Genomic DNA, 20,435 nt, shown 5'->3' on the forward strand with positions numbered 1-20,435 from the left:
GACACCCTCTTCCACCCATTTCAAGTGAGGTTATTTGAAGGGTTACTATATTGTTATATAATTGAATAATATAGCTTTCAAATAAATAGATGCTTTAAAATGTTAGAGTTTATTTGTCATTTCAAAGAATCTTTTCTTTAAAAGGACATAGAAATAAGGAAAGAAAAATGCTCTAATGTGTTTATGTTGCAAGCAACAGTGACATAAATGCTCAAAATCCTCTAAGGGGTTGATTAGTCTTGCGCTTAGTAAAGATTTTCAAACTTCATCCGGTATTGTCGATGTGGTTTTGTGATAACTAGAAAAAGCAAACACAACACAAAATAGTTGTGTCATAAATCTTGAAGTTTTGTTAATGGGGCGGAGGGAGAGAAACACATACAAAAAATTGTGACTTTTAGAGATTACATCACAGGTTTAAAGGGCCCAGATCTCTTTTGTAATAGTGTGCAGTGATGCTAATAAGTGCATTTAACCTGTTGTGCTCCATAGAAATGTGAGTTGTATGTTTCTCTTAGGGATTTGAACAGGGGCATTATCAGTATTGTGCGCATTTGATTTTGACCAATTTTTACTAGTGTAAAGGTGCTTTTCAATTTCTTGAATTGATTGGCCAGGAAGTATTGGTATCTGTTTGACAATGCCATGAAATATGGCGTAGGTGGGTAAATTCAGTCTGCCCATGCGCAAAACAAGTGTTGCATTTGAAAACTTTTTGGGGTACTCAGTAATAAGTCAAAATGTCAGTGGTTTATTGTCTTTTTAGCAGTTGAATTGGATAGGTGAAAAATGGCCCTGTAAATGTATAACGTATCGAATTTGGGTTGTGATAAGAAAAACAGGACTGGCCCATGCTAAAGGGCCATTTGTCACAGAAACAATAGGGGAAAAAAGTTGATTAACAAGGAACATGACTGTTATCTCAGAACTTCTACAAGAAGAAATCTGGCTCTGAAAAGAGCCGAATGCCGCGAGTGACTGCCGCATTCGGGAAAAGAACAAAACTGCTGAATACACAGGTTTACTCTCTAGGGAGCATGGAACAAAGCACAACTTTTGTAGAAATTCAGGAAGTGTATATTGTCCCTTTTAACCCCCTTCATATAAACTAACACTTTTTAAAAGCCTAATGCTATTCCTTCTGGAATCTCAGAGTGATTAATCAGACAGATATTTACGTGGTTTTTTTTTGTTTGTTTGTTTTTTTGTTTGTTTTTTTGTTTGTTTAAAGCTTTTTTGTTTAAAGTGTGTGTGTGTGTGTTTTTTGTTTGTTTTTTTGTTTGTTTAAAGCTTTTTTGTTTAAAGTGTGTGTGTGTGTGTGTGTGTGTTTTTTTGTTTGTTTTTTTGTTTGTTTAAAGCTTTTTTGTTTAAAGTGTGTGTGTTTTTTTTTTTTTTTTTTTTTCCCCAGGACATCAAGTACTTTTCTCCTGTGCAATTTACGTTGTGTGTTTAATTTCTGTCATTTCCATGTTGACCTTCAGCATCTTGTGGAAAAGACATTACACAAGGGTTTACTGTAACTCGGGCTTGAATTAACAAGCAAACGTTTGTGAGACTTATAAGTGTGGCTGTTCTTGGCAAAATCTGGAACCGCTTCATGTAGAAACGGTTTATGCATATGACTTCCATGTACTGCCAAAATGTCTGTTACTGTCATAATTGTTTGTGAACCTTAAACGAGTTAATTCCTGTTTGGGAAAACCTTTTTAAATCAATAAAATATTCTTTTTAGCCAGTTAATAACAAGCAGACTGTTAAACGCTTCTTACCAATATAAACCATTAAAACATAGATGGTAAAGTTCAACGTAGGATTAAACTGAATTAAAAAAGCCATCAGGGGGTAACCCAAAGGAAAATTAAACACATGCTGTGTTTGTTTTACGTGTTTAAAAAAAAAAAAAAGAAAGTGAGACAGCTATGTTCTCTGGATTAATCTATCTTCCTTTTTTAAAGAGATAAACCAGTTACTTAGAAAGTAATGACAAGTAAGAATGTGAGCATGTCTTTTAAAAGGACATGAAACATCAAAACATTATGATTCAGATAGAGCATTCGAATTTAAGCAACTTATATTGTCAAATTTACTTCATTCTTTTGTTATCCCTTGTTGAAAGTGCAACAATGCAGTAGGAGCTTGCTGAATACATCTGGTGAGCCAATGATGAGGCTGTTCAGTCACCAATCAGCCAGTTCTCAGTAGTGCATTGCTTCTCCAAAGCCTACATAGGTAGGCTTTTAAACAAAGGATATAAAGATAACAAAAAATGTAACAATAGAAGTAAATTAGAAAGTTGTTTAAATTGCATGCTCTATCTGAATCATGAAAGTTTAACTTTGGCTTTGCTGGCCCTTTACATCTTCCGATATAACCCAGTGAGCAGCATTAACCCAATGCAGGGAGCAGGCAAAGTCACCCCATCCCACATAATGGTTTTGAGGTCTGGCCGCTACCCATTCATTGTACTGGTTTGAAGGAAATGCCTGAGCCACGTCTCCTTTCAATATGGCCCTACCCATAAAATGTCAGTGGGACACCTCTCACAAGTGTTTGTTGTTTTTTTTTTTTGCCCTGTAAATGTGTAAAGTTTCAAATTTTGATTGTGATAAGAAAACCAGGACTGGTACATGTTAAGTAGAGGGTCATTTTTCACATAAACAATAGGGGATAAAGGTGTGGCTGATTAACAAGGAACATGACTAATTGTTGTCTCTACATCCAAAACGGCTCATCAGCAGCTGTTAACATGACGATAATTAACAATAAATAGATTGTGATCAACCTCAATTTAACAGTTTTGTATGTACTTACAGGTTAGTGAGATATTTAAAAGGACATTAAACACTTCTTGCTTTTGATTTTAAAAATATTGTGCTTGACCCACGCTCCCTAGAAAGGCCAAAAAGCTAATTCTGTAACCTGCAAATCTATTAAATGGTTTAGGAAACTTGCAGCTTTTTGAAAATAAGATTTTGAGTATAAGATTTAGCTTTCTGGCCTCTCGATTAAACCTATGCATTTGTTCACTTCCGAATGCAGAAGAAGGGGGGCGCTCGCGGCAGTCAGCTCCTTTTCAGAGCCAGATTTCTTCTTATGAGAGCGCTACACACTAAGATCTCGATTTGTTTTATTTTTTTTTTTTTAACACGTTTTGCTGCTGGCCTTTGTACTCTTCTTATTTTATATACATTTTCATTAAAAGATCATAAATTTGTTTAAACCATGAGATCTAGTATTAGGAATTGGTTATCTAGTGCTATTGTAGATTAATGCATTTTGCATTTAAGATTGCTTGTCATTTTTCATATATATGTGATCTAGCTTCTAATCTCTGATTACTATATGACCAAAAGTCCTTGGTTAAACCCCCAATCTAAACAATTACTGTGTAGATTGTGTCAGGGTCGTGTGCACTCCAGCATCTCAGAAGGAAGAGTGAAAAAAAAAAAAACAGAGATAAAGTGCAAGAAAAGCATAAAAAAAAGTAATAGCTTTATGGATGTATGAGCTTTTTGTGGGCAATAAATGCAAGTATTCCATTAACAATTGTACCACAATAAAATGTAAGGGATATTTATTGTACAATTTATATTTTTAGTAGTTTGTATGAAAGAAGCCAACGTGTTCAGTTCATTTTTCTAGTCCTGTTTACAATTGTAAAGGGTACACATCAAGCTTGAGATCTTACATATAGTGTAATGCCATGCTTGGAGGTTTTGGTACAAATACATGAGGGATATCTAATGAATCCTGTGTCATTTTCTTCACCTCATCAACACTGAAGATCCTTTTCTCAAGTATCCTGTAGATTTTTAAATTTAAAGGGACATTAAACTTAGCATTTAATTTCCCTGTAAAATTTAGAATACAAGAGGAGAATAGAAGCTGTTGGCAACTACCGCTAATGGTCAACTGCAATTTCCGCACAGGACTAGTAGCTATTTCGTTTCTGAGCGGGACTTTAACCCCTTTTATTTTTAGATTAGGTTTCAGGCGGACCTGAAACCTCAGACTGACACAGCAGCATCCACTGCTTGTTAAATCCGGCCCTTGATCTTATTTATGTCAGATACATCCACTTTATTAACTTAAGTGTTAATAAGTACACTATTACAAGTCTGAAAATGAAGATTTCACATTTTGTAAAAAATAAGGGAGAACATTTTTCTAAGAACAAAAAAATAAATAACAAGGTTATGAGATAGTGGATGGAAAAATTGTAACCATAGGGTGGAGTGTTGCAAGAGCCTATTGATGATTCAATGATTCTACATGTAGACCAATTCGTGTTAAAAACGGGTGTATTGGTTAAATTAATCAATTTTACAAATTTTGATGCAGACCCATTAAATAATTTCTAGATACTCGGGAAAGGGAGGTATAGTGAGATATAATTATATCACTATAAAAGACTGGGAATTCAGCACTCTTAAAGTTTAAAGAATTAGCAACACAATCAAAATCAGTTTATTTGTGCACAGTGTTGAGCACAGGCCCGTTTGAACTGACAGAATCCAAAAAACACTGGATTCTTAAATATCTTATTAAAATACAAAATTACATCTACATGTAAAATACTAGAACCGGCCCCAGTGAAATAGCAGGCAGATACTTGAACTTAATAGAAGTAATTCCTACCAAGAGAAAAAATATGATTCAGATATTCAAAGACTGTTATAACTGAATAAGCACAGATCAATGTCACCCATTTTGGATTTCTCAGACCTTTGTAGGTTTTAGTGAAAACTGAGATAAAAGGATCAAGAGTATCTGTGCATAGTCACTTAATATTTTGAAGCATAAATACATTAATACAAAGGTGCATAATTATCTAGGGAGGTTAGATGCGTGTCCACACAAGGTAATATCAGACCTCTATAAGTAAGCAAAAGCAGAGTCAAATTTCAAAGCTGTTAAGTCAAGCAGCCCGGACATATGATGTGTCAGAAAACATCCAGAGTATCAGCGTGATCGATCGTATACTCCGCCAAACAGTCAGACCGGCATGTCAGATCATGTGGGTTTTTCAGCCAATTGCCGATGTGTGTTTCACCCCCTCGTCATTAGAGAGACAGGACTTCTTCAGGGCTTGCTGTGACTTCTTCTATACAGACTTTTAAAGGCACATAAACTCTGCCCATATTTTGAGGTGAAAGATAAAATAATCAGAAAAAAATTACAATTTTAAGCAATCTCTAAAATAGTTATTCCATTTACATATCGCTAATCCAGAGAATGTTTATACAAAGTTTTGAATCGATTTAAAGGGTAAAACAGAGGGGGCAATTAGGATTTGGACATAAAATTATAGGAAGTTAGCCATATCAAGCTTCTCATTCATGCCATTTGGTCCACTGGTAGAGAGGTTATAAATCCACCTGCACTCCTTTTGTAGGAGAGCCTTGTCATTATCCCTGCCTCACCATTGGTAATACCACTGTCTATGCCAATAAATCTCATACAGTCTGGGATGCTATTATGAAAGATTTCATAGTGTCTTGCTACACTGCTATTTTGAGCCTTGTATTTGATATGGTCATGGTGTTCAAGGATTCTATCTTTCAAAATCCTTTTAGTCTTCCCAACATAATAGCTGGGGCAAAAACAAGAGAGTAGATAAACTACTCCTTCAGTATTGCAATTAGGGAAGTCTTAGTTTGTATATCCTCTCGGTGCCAGCAGAGAAGACTTTAGTCTTAGCCATAAACTTACAGGCTACACATTTCTTACATGGAAAATTACCTACTATCTTTTGATTTATAAGCCAGTATTTTTTTGCGGAGTAACACATTTGCTTCTAACTAGTCTATCCTTCAAGTTCGGAGCCATTTTTGCTGTTAGGCTTGGAAAACTGCTTACTTCCTTTGCTACACTTTCGTCACTTAGGAGGGTATCTCAATTCCTTTTCAGAATATTTCTTAACTATCCCAGTGACAGTTAAATTTTGTCACAAGTCTGATACTGCTGTCTTTTTTTTTTTTTTTTCTCTTTTGGGAAGAGCAGCAAATCCTATCTTTTTTTTTTTCTGTGCTTTATTTTTTGCATTTGTCAGAATTCTATTTGAGTAGCCTCTTGCTTTAAATCTAGTCTCCATCTGTGCAACATGTTAATCATACTTTGATTTTGATGAACAATTTCTGCGTAAGCGTAGGAATTGCCCTTTGGGGATTCCTCTTTTAAAGGTGGACTGTCGCTTTCCGAAATTTTTTTAGTCACTAAGGTGTTTTCTACTTTTTATATTTACATCTAAAAATGACAAGTTACTTTTGCTATAGCTAAGCATAAGAACAATATTTCTGTTTAGATCAGACAATTTATTAAATCCTCTGGGATTCCCTCCCAGATGATGACTATATCATCCACATAATGAAGCCATAGGTGGATGTGCTCATCAAAAGATCTTCTTTTTTTTTTTTTGGTAAACTTCCTCCATCTCCCAGGCTCCTAGGTGGGGGCACAGATAGCCCCCATCGCTGTACCTCTAATTTTGCTTGTAGATTTTATTATCAAATGTAAAGACATTTATTTTCAAGCACAAAACGGAGCAGATCGATAGTAAAATCAGTTTGATCACTAAAGGTGGCCTCTCTAGTGTCTAGAAAATGTTTTGCTGCCTCTATTCCAGTCTCATGTGGAATTGATGAATATAGGCCTTCTATATCCAACGATACTAATAGGGCATTGTGGGGTATAGAAAGACGATCAATTTTTCTTAAGAGGTCAGCTGTGACTAACATATGAAGGCATCAGTTAAAAACGGTTTCAGAAAGAAATCAATATAGTTGCCAAGAATTTCAGTAAGGCTGTCAATCCCGGAAATTATGGGTCGGCCTGGAGGGTTTTTATGAATTTTAGGTATACAATAGAAAACCGGCATGACTGGGAAGTCATTAAATAAATATTTTAATTCAGCAAGATTAATTATGCCATTGATTTTTGCATCATTAAGTAATCTGAACAATGTACGCTGAATAGTGGGCACTGGATTTGACAAAAGACGTAGGTACTGTTTTTATCTAATAGTTGTCTTTTAACTTCCAGGACATAGCTAGTTTAATCCCAGAAGACCACATTGCCCCCCTTATCCAAAGATTTTATCACTACGTTACTTGCATTAATCAACTAATTTAACCCTTTTCTTTCAGTCTTAGTAAGATTGTCATTAGTTATATTTGTCAGTCAGTTTCCGTATATCTTTTTCTACTTGTTTAACAAACCTATTTACAGCTGGCACTGAGGAGAGTTGTGGCATAAATTTGGACCTTGGTCTAAAGTCAGATCTAGCTTTAACTTGACTTAAAGGGGAAATTTCACTAGTCTAAGTACTTTCATTAGAGTGCGAGAGGAGTACTTCTAGATCAAGCAAAGCCAATCTGTCATCTTTATTCAAACCAAGATCATAGATTTACATTTTTACTTTTGCCTTTAAATATTTGGGATAGGACAACACGTCTTGCAAAGCCGTGAAGATCTTTTATGAATTCAAATTTGTCAAGTCCGTTTGTAGGGCAAAAGTAAAGGCCCTTTCTCAGGACATTTATATGGGCCTGGTTTAATTTAAAAGATGAGAGATAAATAATTTGTAGATCATTATCGGGTGATTTTAATAACGTCTCCGGGGACGTCCTCTCTCTTGACTCTGACTGTAGTCCCTCTGGTGGTTCTGTCTGAAGGGATACCTCCTCCGTCCAGAATTGGTATTCCCTCTTTCTGTGTCTCTTCCTGCCCCCTCTCCTACTACTGTACCAATTTTGGTTCCTTTCTTGCTTGTTTTTTTAAAAATGGCTATCTATATCTATCTAAGTCGTCTGTTCCAGAATCATAGGATCCTTTAACTGATTGATAATTATAAACACATTTTTTACATAATCATCATTATCTCGTGCAAGTTTTCTACTTTTACAAAGTTTGATGTCTGTAATCTAGCTAGTTGAATAATGAGATCCAAGAGAAAAGTTTGAACTATGTTCAAATGTATTGACAACCTTAAGAGCTTCTTCAACTAGATGTTTTATCAAATCTTTCTGTGTTTCTTAGCACTATTTATTTTAATTAAAATTATTAAACACTTTGAAAGACTTGAGTTCCAGTCTTCCATAAAGTTATCCCCTCTATCTTCTCAAATTTGTACCTGGGTCTAATCTCAGTCTCAATCCTCTAGGGATAATTTTATTTTTTACATAGTTCTCCAAACTTGCTGTTTCTGCTCTCAATTTTACCTGTTTAACTAGAAGTTTTTTTACATTCTTTGAATATTTTTTCTGCTTTTAAAGGATTCACATGAGTACTGTTACTTTCTAAAGTACTAGGCATAGACAGGGTAGCTAGAAGTTTAGCCTCCCAAATTTCATCTGAAAATTCAAACTCCATTTTTGGAGATTGTCAGGTAGTGGATCCCACCGGTCAACATGATGCACAAACGCCGAAATGATCTTAACAAATTTCTTTTTTACCACTTCATCCACAGAGAGTACCAAATGGGGACCTAAGTCAAGATTTTTGGTTAAGCTTATTTGTTCTTCAACTGCAACCTTACTCTGCTTTACTTTGCATGGCTTATTGACTGTTTCCATCTGCATACTGCGGGATCTAAAAGACATTCCAACTACATTGCAGCTTTATTATCTCTAAAGGGACTTCCTCCTTAGGATAACCTATAACACTCTGGATGTTTTCTGACACATCATATGTCCGGGCTGCTTGACTTGGCAGCTATGAAATTTGACTCTGCTTTTGCTTACTTATAGAGGTCTGATATTACCTTATGCGTGGCCACGCTTCTAGCCTCCCTAGAGAATTATGCACCTTTTGTATTGATGTATTTATGCTTCAAAACATTAAGTGACTATGCACAGATACTCTTGATCCTTTTATCTCAGCTTTCCCTAAAACCTACAAAGGTCTGAGAAATCCAAATGGGTGACATTGATCTGTGTTTATTCAGTTATAACGATCTTTGAATATCAGAATCTTATTTATTCTCTTGGTAGGAATTACCTCTATTAAGTTTCAGTATCTGCCTGCTAATTCACTGGGGCCGGTCCTAGTATTTTACATGTAATTTTGTATTTTAATTACGATATTTAAGAATCCAGTGTTTTTTGGATTCTGTCAGTTCAAACAGGCCCGCGCTCGACACTGTGCACAAATAAACTGATTTGATACTATATTTTGAGAGTGTTAATTCTTTAAACTTTAAAAGAGTGCTGAATTCCCAGTCTTTTCTAGTGATATAATTATATCTCACTATACCTCCCTTTCCCGAGTATCTAGATAAATAAGTAAGCCTGGGAGACTAACTGGCAAGCCGAATAATCACAAATCGTCCATTCTACATATCTGTCATTCTTGATGACAGTCTGCAATATCTAAGCAAATTCCTTTAATCCTGTTGTCCCATGGACTTTGGCACTTCCATAGTTAAGTTTTATTATTCAATTCCTTATCAATGTTGACAAAGGTATTTCACAGTTGTGACATTTGTACAACCTGATTCCAGTTTAACAAAAGCATTAGCTAATGCAAACATTTCTACATCATTGCAATTATATTCTATATACAATATTAAAAACATGTTCCTTTTTATTTGTCTGCTGAATGCCACTATGAGCGCCTTAGGCCGCCCACAGCAGAATGCTATTTTGCAATGAGGGGATGTTAGCCAATAGCGTGCTAGCCATACAGCATAATGCCAACTGGGCCACACGGCTATTTGCTAAGAGGTGGAAACGTCACCTCATTGAAAAAATAGCATTCTGCTGTTGAAAGCCTGAGGCGCTCAGCATGGCATACACTTCAGGAAAATAAAGGAGCTTTCAGCAGGAAGTATTTTATATTTCATGACTGAAAGTCTGCTTTAATTTGCAACACTGGTAAATCCTAGCGTTTCAAAATCGCTAATATTTATCATCCCTTTAACAATTATCTTTTCTTGTCACTTTTCAGCTTGTAAAAACAGATAACTATATTAAACCTTCTTTTTTTTTTTTTTCTCTCTCTATGGTTTTTAAAACCTTCTGCTTCCTCAAGTTTTTCATAGCTTAAATTCTTCAAGGGAATAACCCCAGGATAGTTTTGACAGCGCAGAATAGTTTGTGTTATGTTTTAGAAGCCAGTTAAAATGAGGGTCACATAACTTGAGGTATGTGTGTGTATATAAATTACAAACTATAGAGTTCTCTAGATCAGGACTGGCCTACTGGCGGCCCATGAACCACATGCATCTCACTGCACTATTGTTTGTGGCCCCTGGGGAAAAAAAGCAGAAATAAAAATGTGCTTTACTGGTGCACAAACTCAAATGAGCCCTCTGAAGGGGAGAACAGCAGATATAGGCTATCCTGCAACATTACATAAATCTGGCCCTGTGCCACTGGACATTTTAAGGAAATATATATATATATATTTTTGTGTGTGTGTGTTTTTTTTTGTTTTTTTTTAATAGCCATAAATGTATATGCAGTACTTTAAAGGGACAGTAAAGTCAAAATTAAACATTCATGATTCTGATAGAGCATGCAATTTTAAACAACTTTCCAATTTACTTCTGTTTTCAAATTTGCTTTGTTCTCTTGGTATCTTTTTATTGAAGAGTAAAACTAGGAAGGCTCAAGAGTGTGCACGTGTCTTTAGAACTCTATGGCAGCAGTGTTGTACAACATTATTTGTAGCTTTTTTTTATACAATGTTGCAAAACACAACTGCCAGAGTACTAAAGACACGTGCACACTCTTGAGCTCTTATGAGCCTACCTAGTTTTACTCTTCAATAAAAGATACCATAAGAACCAAGCAAAATTATTAATAAAAGTAAATTGGAAAGTTCTTTAAAATCTAAATTATGAAAGTATGATTTTGACTTTACTGTCCCTTTTTAAGGCTTCTAAAATACGGATCTGTGGCCCCCGTGTGTTTTAGGAAAGTTGGCCTTCACTGCTCTAGATGATATATTGTTCAAATACAGATTTTAATAGATGAAGGCTTTGTTTATTTTTGTTTTAAAAAGTCTAATTTTGTATGTATAAAAAAAAGTTTTCCCCATTTATTCAATTGTATATCTTACCCAGAGTCCAACTGTAAACTTATTGTAAAGCAAAAGACATTCTCTCCGCCCTGCCAATACCCTATTGTGTTCTGCTTCAGAGTTTGTTTTTCTTTCTGCGAGAGTTACACATTTTGGTTAGAACATGCAGCTGTAGCATTAGACTGTCTGTTTTGCGTAACGTAATTTAGTAATTGGGTAACATTTTTCTGAGTAACGCCAGCATGATTTTGTTAATAACTAGATTAAACTCCTTTTTGTTATACAGCATTTAAACCAAAATGCTCAATGGCACAAGCTTGCTCGTTTTAGGGACAGGTTACATTTATAATTGCTTAATTTTCTTCTTCTTGAAACTTTTGCTATATTAAAAATGTAATACTGTAGTACTGTAAACATAACCCCCTCCCCATATATGCAAACACACACACTTCCCCCTGTATAAGTCTCCTCCCTATCAGACAATCTTACATACAAATCACACAAAACCACTGCACTAGGGTGCACTAGTTAGTTTTATACTATGTATAGTTGGGCTATATGGCTAGCAATATTGCTGCATACTATTAATGTACTAATAATGTTATGTAATTTTATACATTTTGAGTTGTACACACACAAATAAGGTATGTAAGGGAGATATTTATCTGCCTAGGGCCTTCACAGATTATTATTATTATTTTTTAAATAGGAAGTTGAACCTGCATTTTTTGGGTGGTGGGGAAGACTAAAAAAGATACCATACATGATTGTTATGCTATTTAAACAAATTCTTTCCTAACTGGAGCTTTTAAAAAGATCTTTTAAAAAGAGGATAATTGCTATTTACAATTGTGTTTTTGTTTTTTCTAACAATATTTGTTCTAATAACGTTTTCTTTTTATTGCAGTGACACGCCCAAGCAAGGAGTATTTAAATAAGGAACTCCAAGACGTATTTGATAATGCTGACATATCGATCATCGTTTTGCTAACTGATTCCACCCTTGGGACATTTTTGTCATGGCAGCCTATCTACTGGGCGTTTGTTTACTTTTAATACAACCTCAAATAGTGCCTTCCAGACCAACTGCAAATGCAGAGACACCTAAATCATCAATTTATACAGATGCCGAAAATCAAATTAAAAAACCCTCCTTTAAAAATGAGTTGAATGCTGTCCACCTTAAAACAACACGTCAGTATTTACCGCATACTATTATAATTGGAGTTCGTAAAGGTGGAACAAGAGCTCTGCTAGAAATGCTAAGTCTCCATTCTGATATTTCTGCTGCTGAAAGTGAAATTCATTTCTTTGACTGGGAAGATCAGTACGCAAAAGGACTACAGTGGTATATTGGTCAAATGCCATTGTCATATTCTCATCAATTAACTGTAGAGAAAACTCCAGCATATTTTACATCTGCTAAAGTGCCTGAAAGAATCTATAATATGAATAGTACAATCAGACTCTTGCTTATCTTAAGAGATCCTATTGAAAGGGTATTATCTGACTATACCCAAGTTTATTATAATCATAAGCAGAAAAATAAAACCTACCCTCCGGTGGAAGATCTCCTTCTTAAAAATGGGGAACTGAATACTGACTACAAAGCAATAAACCGAAGTTTATATTATACTTTCATGGAAAACTGGTTAAATTATTTCCCTATTAAAAATATTCACATTGTTGATGGAGATTGTTTGATCAGGGATCCCTTTCCTGAAATACAAAAGGTTGAACGTTTCTTGAACTTATCTCCTAAAATCAATGCATCTAATTTTTACTTCAATAAAACAAAAGGATTTTACTGCTTAAGGGACAGTGGTAGGGACCGTTGCTTACACGAGTCTAAAGGCAGGGCGCATCCACAAATAAGTTCTTTATTACTGAAGAAACTACAGGAATATTTTTATGAGCCAAATAAAAAGTTCTTTGAACTTGTTGGAAAAACATTTAACTGGCTTTAAGAACCAATAACACTTCTCCCCCTGTATATTGAAGGAATATTAAGCTATACATGTTTTTCGTAAAGACTGAGCCTATGTGCAAAGCATTAGATTACTATTCACATATTCTTATATTTTTATACTCGCTAAATATTGGAAAAAAATGCTTTGTATGAATTTTTTACTAGTAGTAGAATATGTACATATTGAAATTTACTTTAATTATTTCTCTTTTAGACTGGTAATATTTTTCTTGTCTACTAGAGAAATATTCTAGAATTGGTAGAAATGTTTTTGCGTATACAGTATACATTAAGCAAATATGTCTTTAGCTAAATATGTTCTATTTATTTTTTGTGTGGTTTTTTTGTGTTTTTTTTCTTTTTTTTCTCAACAAATATATTTTATTATTTATTTATTTAATAAAATAAACATTTATATTCTGTTACTTCTTGATGAAAACATTTGCTGTTTATTTTAACATTGTTGTTGACGGTTCTTGTTACACTTAAAGAAGATGTCATACCTATTAGACAGGAATGATTCCTACTTGATAGAATATTTTAAATCCCACAGAGAGAATATTTTTATACCGTTTTTAGGTGAACTGGGTTGATGCTCATTATACACACTTCTGTTTATCAGAGGTAAAAACATGTTATTAGCATAATTTATTTGTACTTGCTTTCTCTTTCTTGCTTTCTATTTTTGTTTACACAACACATAGAAAGTTTTGCACTCTCGTGCAAGAATACAACTAGATTAACCCCTTCTTGCCGTTAGGACGTTCCATGCCGTCCTAACTGCGCTGGGCTTTAGTGACGTTAGGACGGCATGGAACGTCTTAGCTGCTTGGCTGTCCTGAAAACATAGCGGCTGGGTTAATGGGATTGCAGGCTGGAGAGCGTGCCTAGCATCAAAGGCACTCACCCCCCACACCCGACGCATGAACGATCGCGTGATTCAAATCTTTCCGACAAATAAGTCCGGTCATGATGGGGTTAAAAGCAGAAAAGGAAGAGTTAGTTATAGCCTTTGACCAAATAGTTTAAACTGAGGACCATGTCAAGGTGTCTTCCTGCTTGGGTGCCTACCTACAGCCATACAATAAAGACTTTCAATCAAACAGATACAAACACAGGTAGTACAGATCTAGGGGCTGAATTATCATTGTGCGAGCGGACATGATCCGATATTGCGGATCATGTCTGCTGCACATTGATAAATGCTGACACCCTGCAGATTCGCGGCCAATCAACCGCTAGCAGGGGGTGTCAGTCAACCAGATCGTATTACATCGGGTTGATTTCTGGCAGTGTCTGTCCGCCGCCTCAGAGCAGGCAGACAGGTTATGGAGCAGCGGTCTTTAGACACTTAGAAAACATGGCAATTTACTATAAACTGGACTAGGTACACATCTCATGTCGCTGAAAACTCACAGCCTGTGTACTCGCCAGCATTCACAGACAGCACTACAGCTTCCCAGCAAGTCAGGCAGATATATATATATATATATATATATATATATATATATATATATATATATATATATATATATATATATATATATATATATATATAATGTGTGTAATCTCATGATCTAAAGATCTAGCAAGATTATCTAACAAGTCTCAGTACTGTCAGGTCCCTCCAAATAATTTTAGAAAAGCTTGAGGATTCTACTGTATATGTGAAGGAAAAACTCTTCTATATTACATTACAATACATTTTTTACTTTATTTTTCTTCATGTCATTTCTTCTTTCTTTTTCTTTTTTTTTTTTTGCTTTCGCTTTCTCTCTTCCTTTTCTTCCTCTTCAATTTTTTTTTTCTTCCTCAATAATCCCAGCAGAATGGTTTAGATAAAGGTTTTCGGCAGTTGTCTGAAAGGGCAAATCCCTGCTCTTTCTGTATTATGTCATCGTAAGATTGCTAACCTTCCTGAATGTTATTAGCTGTTAGAAAGAAAAAAATATTGGTTAATGAATAAAAAGTACACCACTTCTTTATTTTCTTTTAGATTGAAGATTTATGTAGTATTTGGAGGCATATATTTAAAAGCTTTAGAGTATAGATGGCGCAGGTCCTATGTATGTCGCTCTTGGTTGTCACTGTAGACAGAGACTTCGCTTTGATGTATGTACAGTATATAAACCAGATGATATGAGTGCAGTATACTCACTCTGATAATTTTCAAATGTCGGCCATTCAAGAAGGATCCCTTCAATAGAAGATGCACAGCCAAGCTGAGGACAAAAGTACTCTGGTGTGGAAAATGTAAAGACTGAGTATAAAAACAGCATATACTCACTTACTTAGAGTCCAAGGTTCAGCGATGTCAAGAAGGATCCCTTCAATAGAAGATGCACAGCCAAGCTGAGGACAAAAGTACTCTGGTGTTTAAAATGTAAAGATTTTGAGTATAAAAATAGCATATACTCACTTAATTAGAGTCCAAGGTTCAGCGATGTCAAGAAGGATCCCTTCAATAGAAGATGCACAGCCAAGCTGAGGACAAAAGTACTCCGGTGTGGAAAATGTAAAGACTGAGTATAAAAACAGCATATACTCACTTACTTAGAGTCCAAGGTTCAGCGATGTCAAGAAGGATCCCTTCAATAGAAGATGCACAGCCAAGCTGAGGACAAAAGTACTCTGGTGTTTAAAATGTAAAGATTTTGAGTATAAAAATAGCATATACTCACTTACTTAGAGTCCAAGGTTCAGCAATGTCACAGAAAACAGCAAAAGTAAATGTTTGGTTTAAAAAGAACAAAACATTTATTAATATCTCAACGCGTTTCAGTGATTAGATCGTCTTTCTCAAGAGCAACATTTAAAAGGGTAAAAAGTTGCTGTAGTGTGACTTGCATCCTTGGTTTAAATACAGATGGCAAAAGTTCCAACTTCCAGTTTCCCGAAAATAGGACTCACAATAAAATTTGTTACACCTCACATATTTTACCATAAAATGTGTTCTTAACCAATGAGTGATATATTATATAAATTCTATAAAATGGTAAAATAAGCCGATTGTTGCTTATTGTGTATTATTGATCAGTGTGCACTGGATAAGAACAAAGCTAATTAACCTATCACAATTGTCTAGTACATTCAAAAACATCAATGAGAAAAGGTTTCATATAAAAGTATTCAAATGAGTAGTCATGTAACATGGTTCAGTATCAGGTCCGTCTTTGTCACAGGTTTACCACGTGATTCCTTTGGTCCAATGTCTGGGAACTTGTATGTTTTTTGCTTAATCGGTCACATGTAAATCACGATCCAATAGAAAGCCAAAAAACATGGCATCTCTCAAGTTCGGTATTTTTTTTTTATAGTAAAAGTCCTTGATATTGGCTCTAATATACATAATTTGAATACATGTGAAGTTTGTTTTCTACAACAGTATTTATACACAGATTAAAGTTAGCACAATGAAAAACATGTATCACCTGCATCACATCCTAAATTGTTATATTTACAATAAAACATTAAGAAATATTCTAAGAATAGATAACTAACGGCTAGATTAAGAGTTTTGCGTTATGAGTGGCTCAGTGCTAACTTGCAAGTTATTGTCACTGCTCACGCTCACCTCCCTATAGCGCTGTTATTACAGGTTTGCAAAAACCCGGCATTAGCAGGCAATATGGCAGCGTTGAGCAAAATTGAACACCATACCGCACTCAAATACCAGCGCTGGTTTTACGTGCTTGTGCACGATTTCCCCATAGACATCAATGGGGAGAGCTGGCTGAAAAAAAGCCTAACACCTGCAATAAAGGAGCGTAAAGCTCCGTAACGCAGCCCCATTGATTCCTATGGGGAAACATAATTTATGTTTACACCTAACATAAACCTTGAGTCTAAACACCCCTAATCTGTCGCCCCCGACATTGCAACACCTACATTATACTTATTAGCCCCCTTATCTGCCGCCCCCTACCTACATTTATTAACGCCTAATCTGCTGCCCCCAATTTCGTCGCTACCTACCTACACTTATTAACCCGTAATCTGCCGCCCCTAACATCGCCGTCACCTACCTACATTTATTAACCCCTAATCTGCTGCCCCCAATGTCGTTGCTACCTACCTACACTTATTAACCCGTAATCTGCCGCCCCTAACATCGCCGTCACCTACCTACATTTATTAACCCCTAATCTGCTGCCCCCAATGTCGTTGCTACCTACCTACACTTATTAACCCGTAATCTGCCGCCCCTAACATCGCCGTCACCTACCTACATTTATTTGCCCCTAATCTGCCGCCCCCAATGTCGCAGCCACTATACTAAAGTTATTAACACCTAACCCTAAATCTAACCCTAACACCCACTAACTTAAACAGTTAGTGGGTGTTAGGGACAGTCTACACCAGAATTGTTATTGTTTTAAAAGATAGATAATCCCTTTTTTACCCATTCCCTAGTTTTGCATAACCAACACAGTTATATTTATATATTTTTTACCTCTCTGGTTATCTTGTATCTAAGCCTCTGCAGACTGCCCCTTTATTTCAGTTCTTTGACAGACTTGCAGTTTAGCCAATCAGTGATGGCTCCCAGGTAAATTCCCGTGCATGAGCACAGTGTTATCTATATGAAAGACATGAACTAACACCCTCTAGTGGTGAAAAACCTGTTAAAATGCATTCTTAAGAGGTAGCCTTCAAGGTCTAAGAAATTAGCATATGAACCTCCTAGGTTAAGCTTTCAACTAAGAATACCAAGAGAACAAAGAAAAATTGGTGATAAAAGTAAATTGGAACATTGTTTAAAATTACATGCCCTATCTGAATCATGAAAGTTTTTTTGGACTAGACTGTCCCTTTAAATAAATCTAAATAAAAATTAAAATGAATAACTAAATAATTCCTATTTAAGACTACTTACCTGTAAAATAAACCCTAAGATAGCTACAATATAACTAATAGTTACATAGTATCTATCTTAGGTTTTATTTTTATTTTACAGGTAACTTTGTATTTATTTTAACTAGGTAGACTAGTTAGTAAATAGTTATTAACTATTTACTAGCTACCTAGTTAAAATAAATACAAAGTTACCTGTAAAATAAAACGTAACCTGAGTTACACTAACACCTAACATTACACTACAATTAAATAAATTATATTAATTAAATACAATTAACTAAATTACAAAAAAACAAAACACTAAATTACACAAAATAAAAAAGAAATGATCAAATATTTAAACTAATTACACCTAATCTAATAGCCCTATCAAAATAAAAAAGCCCCCCCCCCCAATAAAAAAAACCCTAGCCTAAACTACCAATAGCCCTTAAAAGGGCCTTTTGCTGGGCATTGCCCCAAAGAAATCAGCTCTTTTACCTGTAAAAAAAATAAAATACAAACAACCCCAATAGTAAAACCCAACACCCACGCAACCAAAGCCCCCAAATAAAATCCTATCTAAAAAAACCTAAGCTCCCCATTGCCCTGAAAAGGGCATTTGGATGGGCATTGCCCTTTAAAAGGGCATTTAGCTCTTTTTCAGCCCAAACCCTAAGCTAAAAATAAAACCCACCCAATAAATCCTTAAAAAAAACCTAACACTAACTCCTGAAGATCCACTTACAGTTTTTGAAGACCGGATATTCATCCTCAGCGAAGCCGGCAGAAGTCTTCATCCAAGCGGGACCCAAGCGGGTTTTATTTTTAGCTTAGGGTTTGGGCTGAAAAAGAGCTAAATGCCCTTTTAAAGGGAAATGCCCATCCAAATGCCCTTTTTAGGGCAATGGGGAGCTTAGGTTTTTTAGATAGGATTTTATTTGGGGGGTTTGGGTGGTGGGTTTTACTTTGGGGGGTTGTTTGTATTTTTTTTTACAGGTAAAAGAGCTGATTTCTTTGGGGCAATGCCCCGCAAAAGGCCCTTTTAAGGGCTATTGGTAGTTTAGTTTTTAGGCTAGGGTTTTTTTTTTTGTTTTTTTTTTGGGGGGGGGGGGTTATTAATAATTTTTATTGAGGTTCACCAAGCAGTGCAGAAAATAAAAGAACATGCTTCAATGTGTAACACTGATACATAAATTCAAACAGTAGTCACATTGAACGGTAATCACATCATAGAGTACAACTTAACACGCCTTCTAGCTGAGAATGAGGGCCACTTTTGGACCCTTCAGGTTCCTAAAACGTATGGAAGGCCAATGATAAATGGGGGGCCGCTTCGGGTCCCATCTAAAAGGTAGAACCTAGTTTTTTTTTTTATTATTTTTTTTTTTGTTTTTGTTTTAATTATTTTTTTATTGAAGTCAAAAACCAATACAGAGTATAGGGTGTGTCTCAAAACATTCATAAAACAATGTGTACAGAACAAAATTAAGAGACAATGCATGCTAGTATCTCAAACATTGCCATATACTGTGGGCTATCACATAAAGAGACTTCAGTTTTGTTTTAGAGTATAACAAATGTAATATAAGCAAAAATGGTCCTCTCCTAGCTATATACAAAGAGAAGTAAGGTGGCTATTCAGATAAGTGAAAGACTAGGGAGGAGGTAACTCTATAGTTATATGGGGAAGTGGGATGCAGCGGGCAAGAGCCGCTCAAATATAATAGGGAGTGGGTGGGGGGGAGGCGGGGGGCGGAGCCAACTAGAATGTCCTCACCAGGAACAAATTTAGGTAGGACTAGAGTATTATTACTTAAAATAAACAAAATCACACTCATCTGAACCTTTGTGATCCTATAGAGGAGGCCTGGAAACATATAATATATGTTCAAGAGGAGGGGGGACGTTAAAATAATTGGGGACTGGGGGGCCTGGGGGACCTCTGGGTGAGCCCCTCTCCTAGGGGAGTGCCACCTATAGGCGATGAGGGAAAAAGGAGAAGGGATATGACCCGCAGGCATAAGTACCAGCGGGAAAGGGAGGAGAGAGGCTCAATCAAGGCAATTATTATATACTAGTAATATGAGCAAGGGCATAGATAAATTAGGAATAACAATCAGACAGTCACAGAAAATGATAGCCAGTAACCAATAATATAGATATAACACAACATTTAGGCAAAAAAAAAGGTCACGTATACCCAAATAAATAACAATAACTATTGAACACAATATAGAAAACCAGGATATACTAGGGAGAGTCTAGATTACATATATACGGTCGAGGCTGACTATGTGATTCCTAATATAAAGAGACTATGCGTCAGTGTTTGCAGCAGCCTCAAGTAGGGTCATGAATACATATATGCCATACAGACTAGTGAGTTTATAAGTACCCCCTCATAAATGAGCCTTAAATATTTAGGCAGTGAAGCAGTGTAGCGGTATACATTGAACTGTGGGATTCGGTGTCATTAGTCAAACATTGCAGGGCAAAACCCGCCTGTATAAATATTTACGTATGTATACAACACCTATCTATGGGTTCCCATATCCAAATAGTACTGAGGCTTAAAGAATAGGACAGTACCATCAGGGTATATTGA

General features: G+C 35.8%; 1 protein-coding gene across 1 annotated transcript in view; it reads left to right on the forward strand.

The window, feature by feature from the left end:
* The window catches only part of HS3ST1 (heparan sulfate-glucosamine 3-sulfotransferase 1), a 30,532-nt gene extending 17,181 nt beyond the window's left edge, over nucleotides 1-13,351 (forward strand). The window contains exon 2 of the mRNA XM_053700894.1: nucleotides 11,930-13,351. Coding sequence (XP_053556869.1) covers nucleotides 12,042-12,989 — 948 coding nt within the window. The 5' untranslated portion in view covers nucleotides 11,930-12,041 and the 3' untranslated portion in view covers nucleotides 12,990-13,351. The remainder of the gene's footprint in view (nucleotides 1-11,929) is intronic.
* Nucleotides 13,352-20,435: the final 7,084 nt, after the last annotated feature.

This window comes from Bombina bombina, chromosome 2 (genome assembly GCF_027579735.1).
Source record: "Bombina bombina isolate aBomBom1 chromosome 2, aBomBom1.pri, whole genome shotgun sequence".
NCBI classification, from domain to species: Eukaryota; Metazoa; Chordata; class Amphibia; order Anura; family Bombinatoridae; genus Bombina; species Bombina bombina.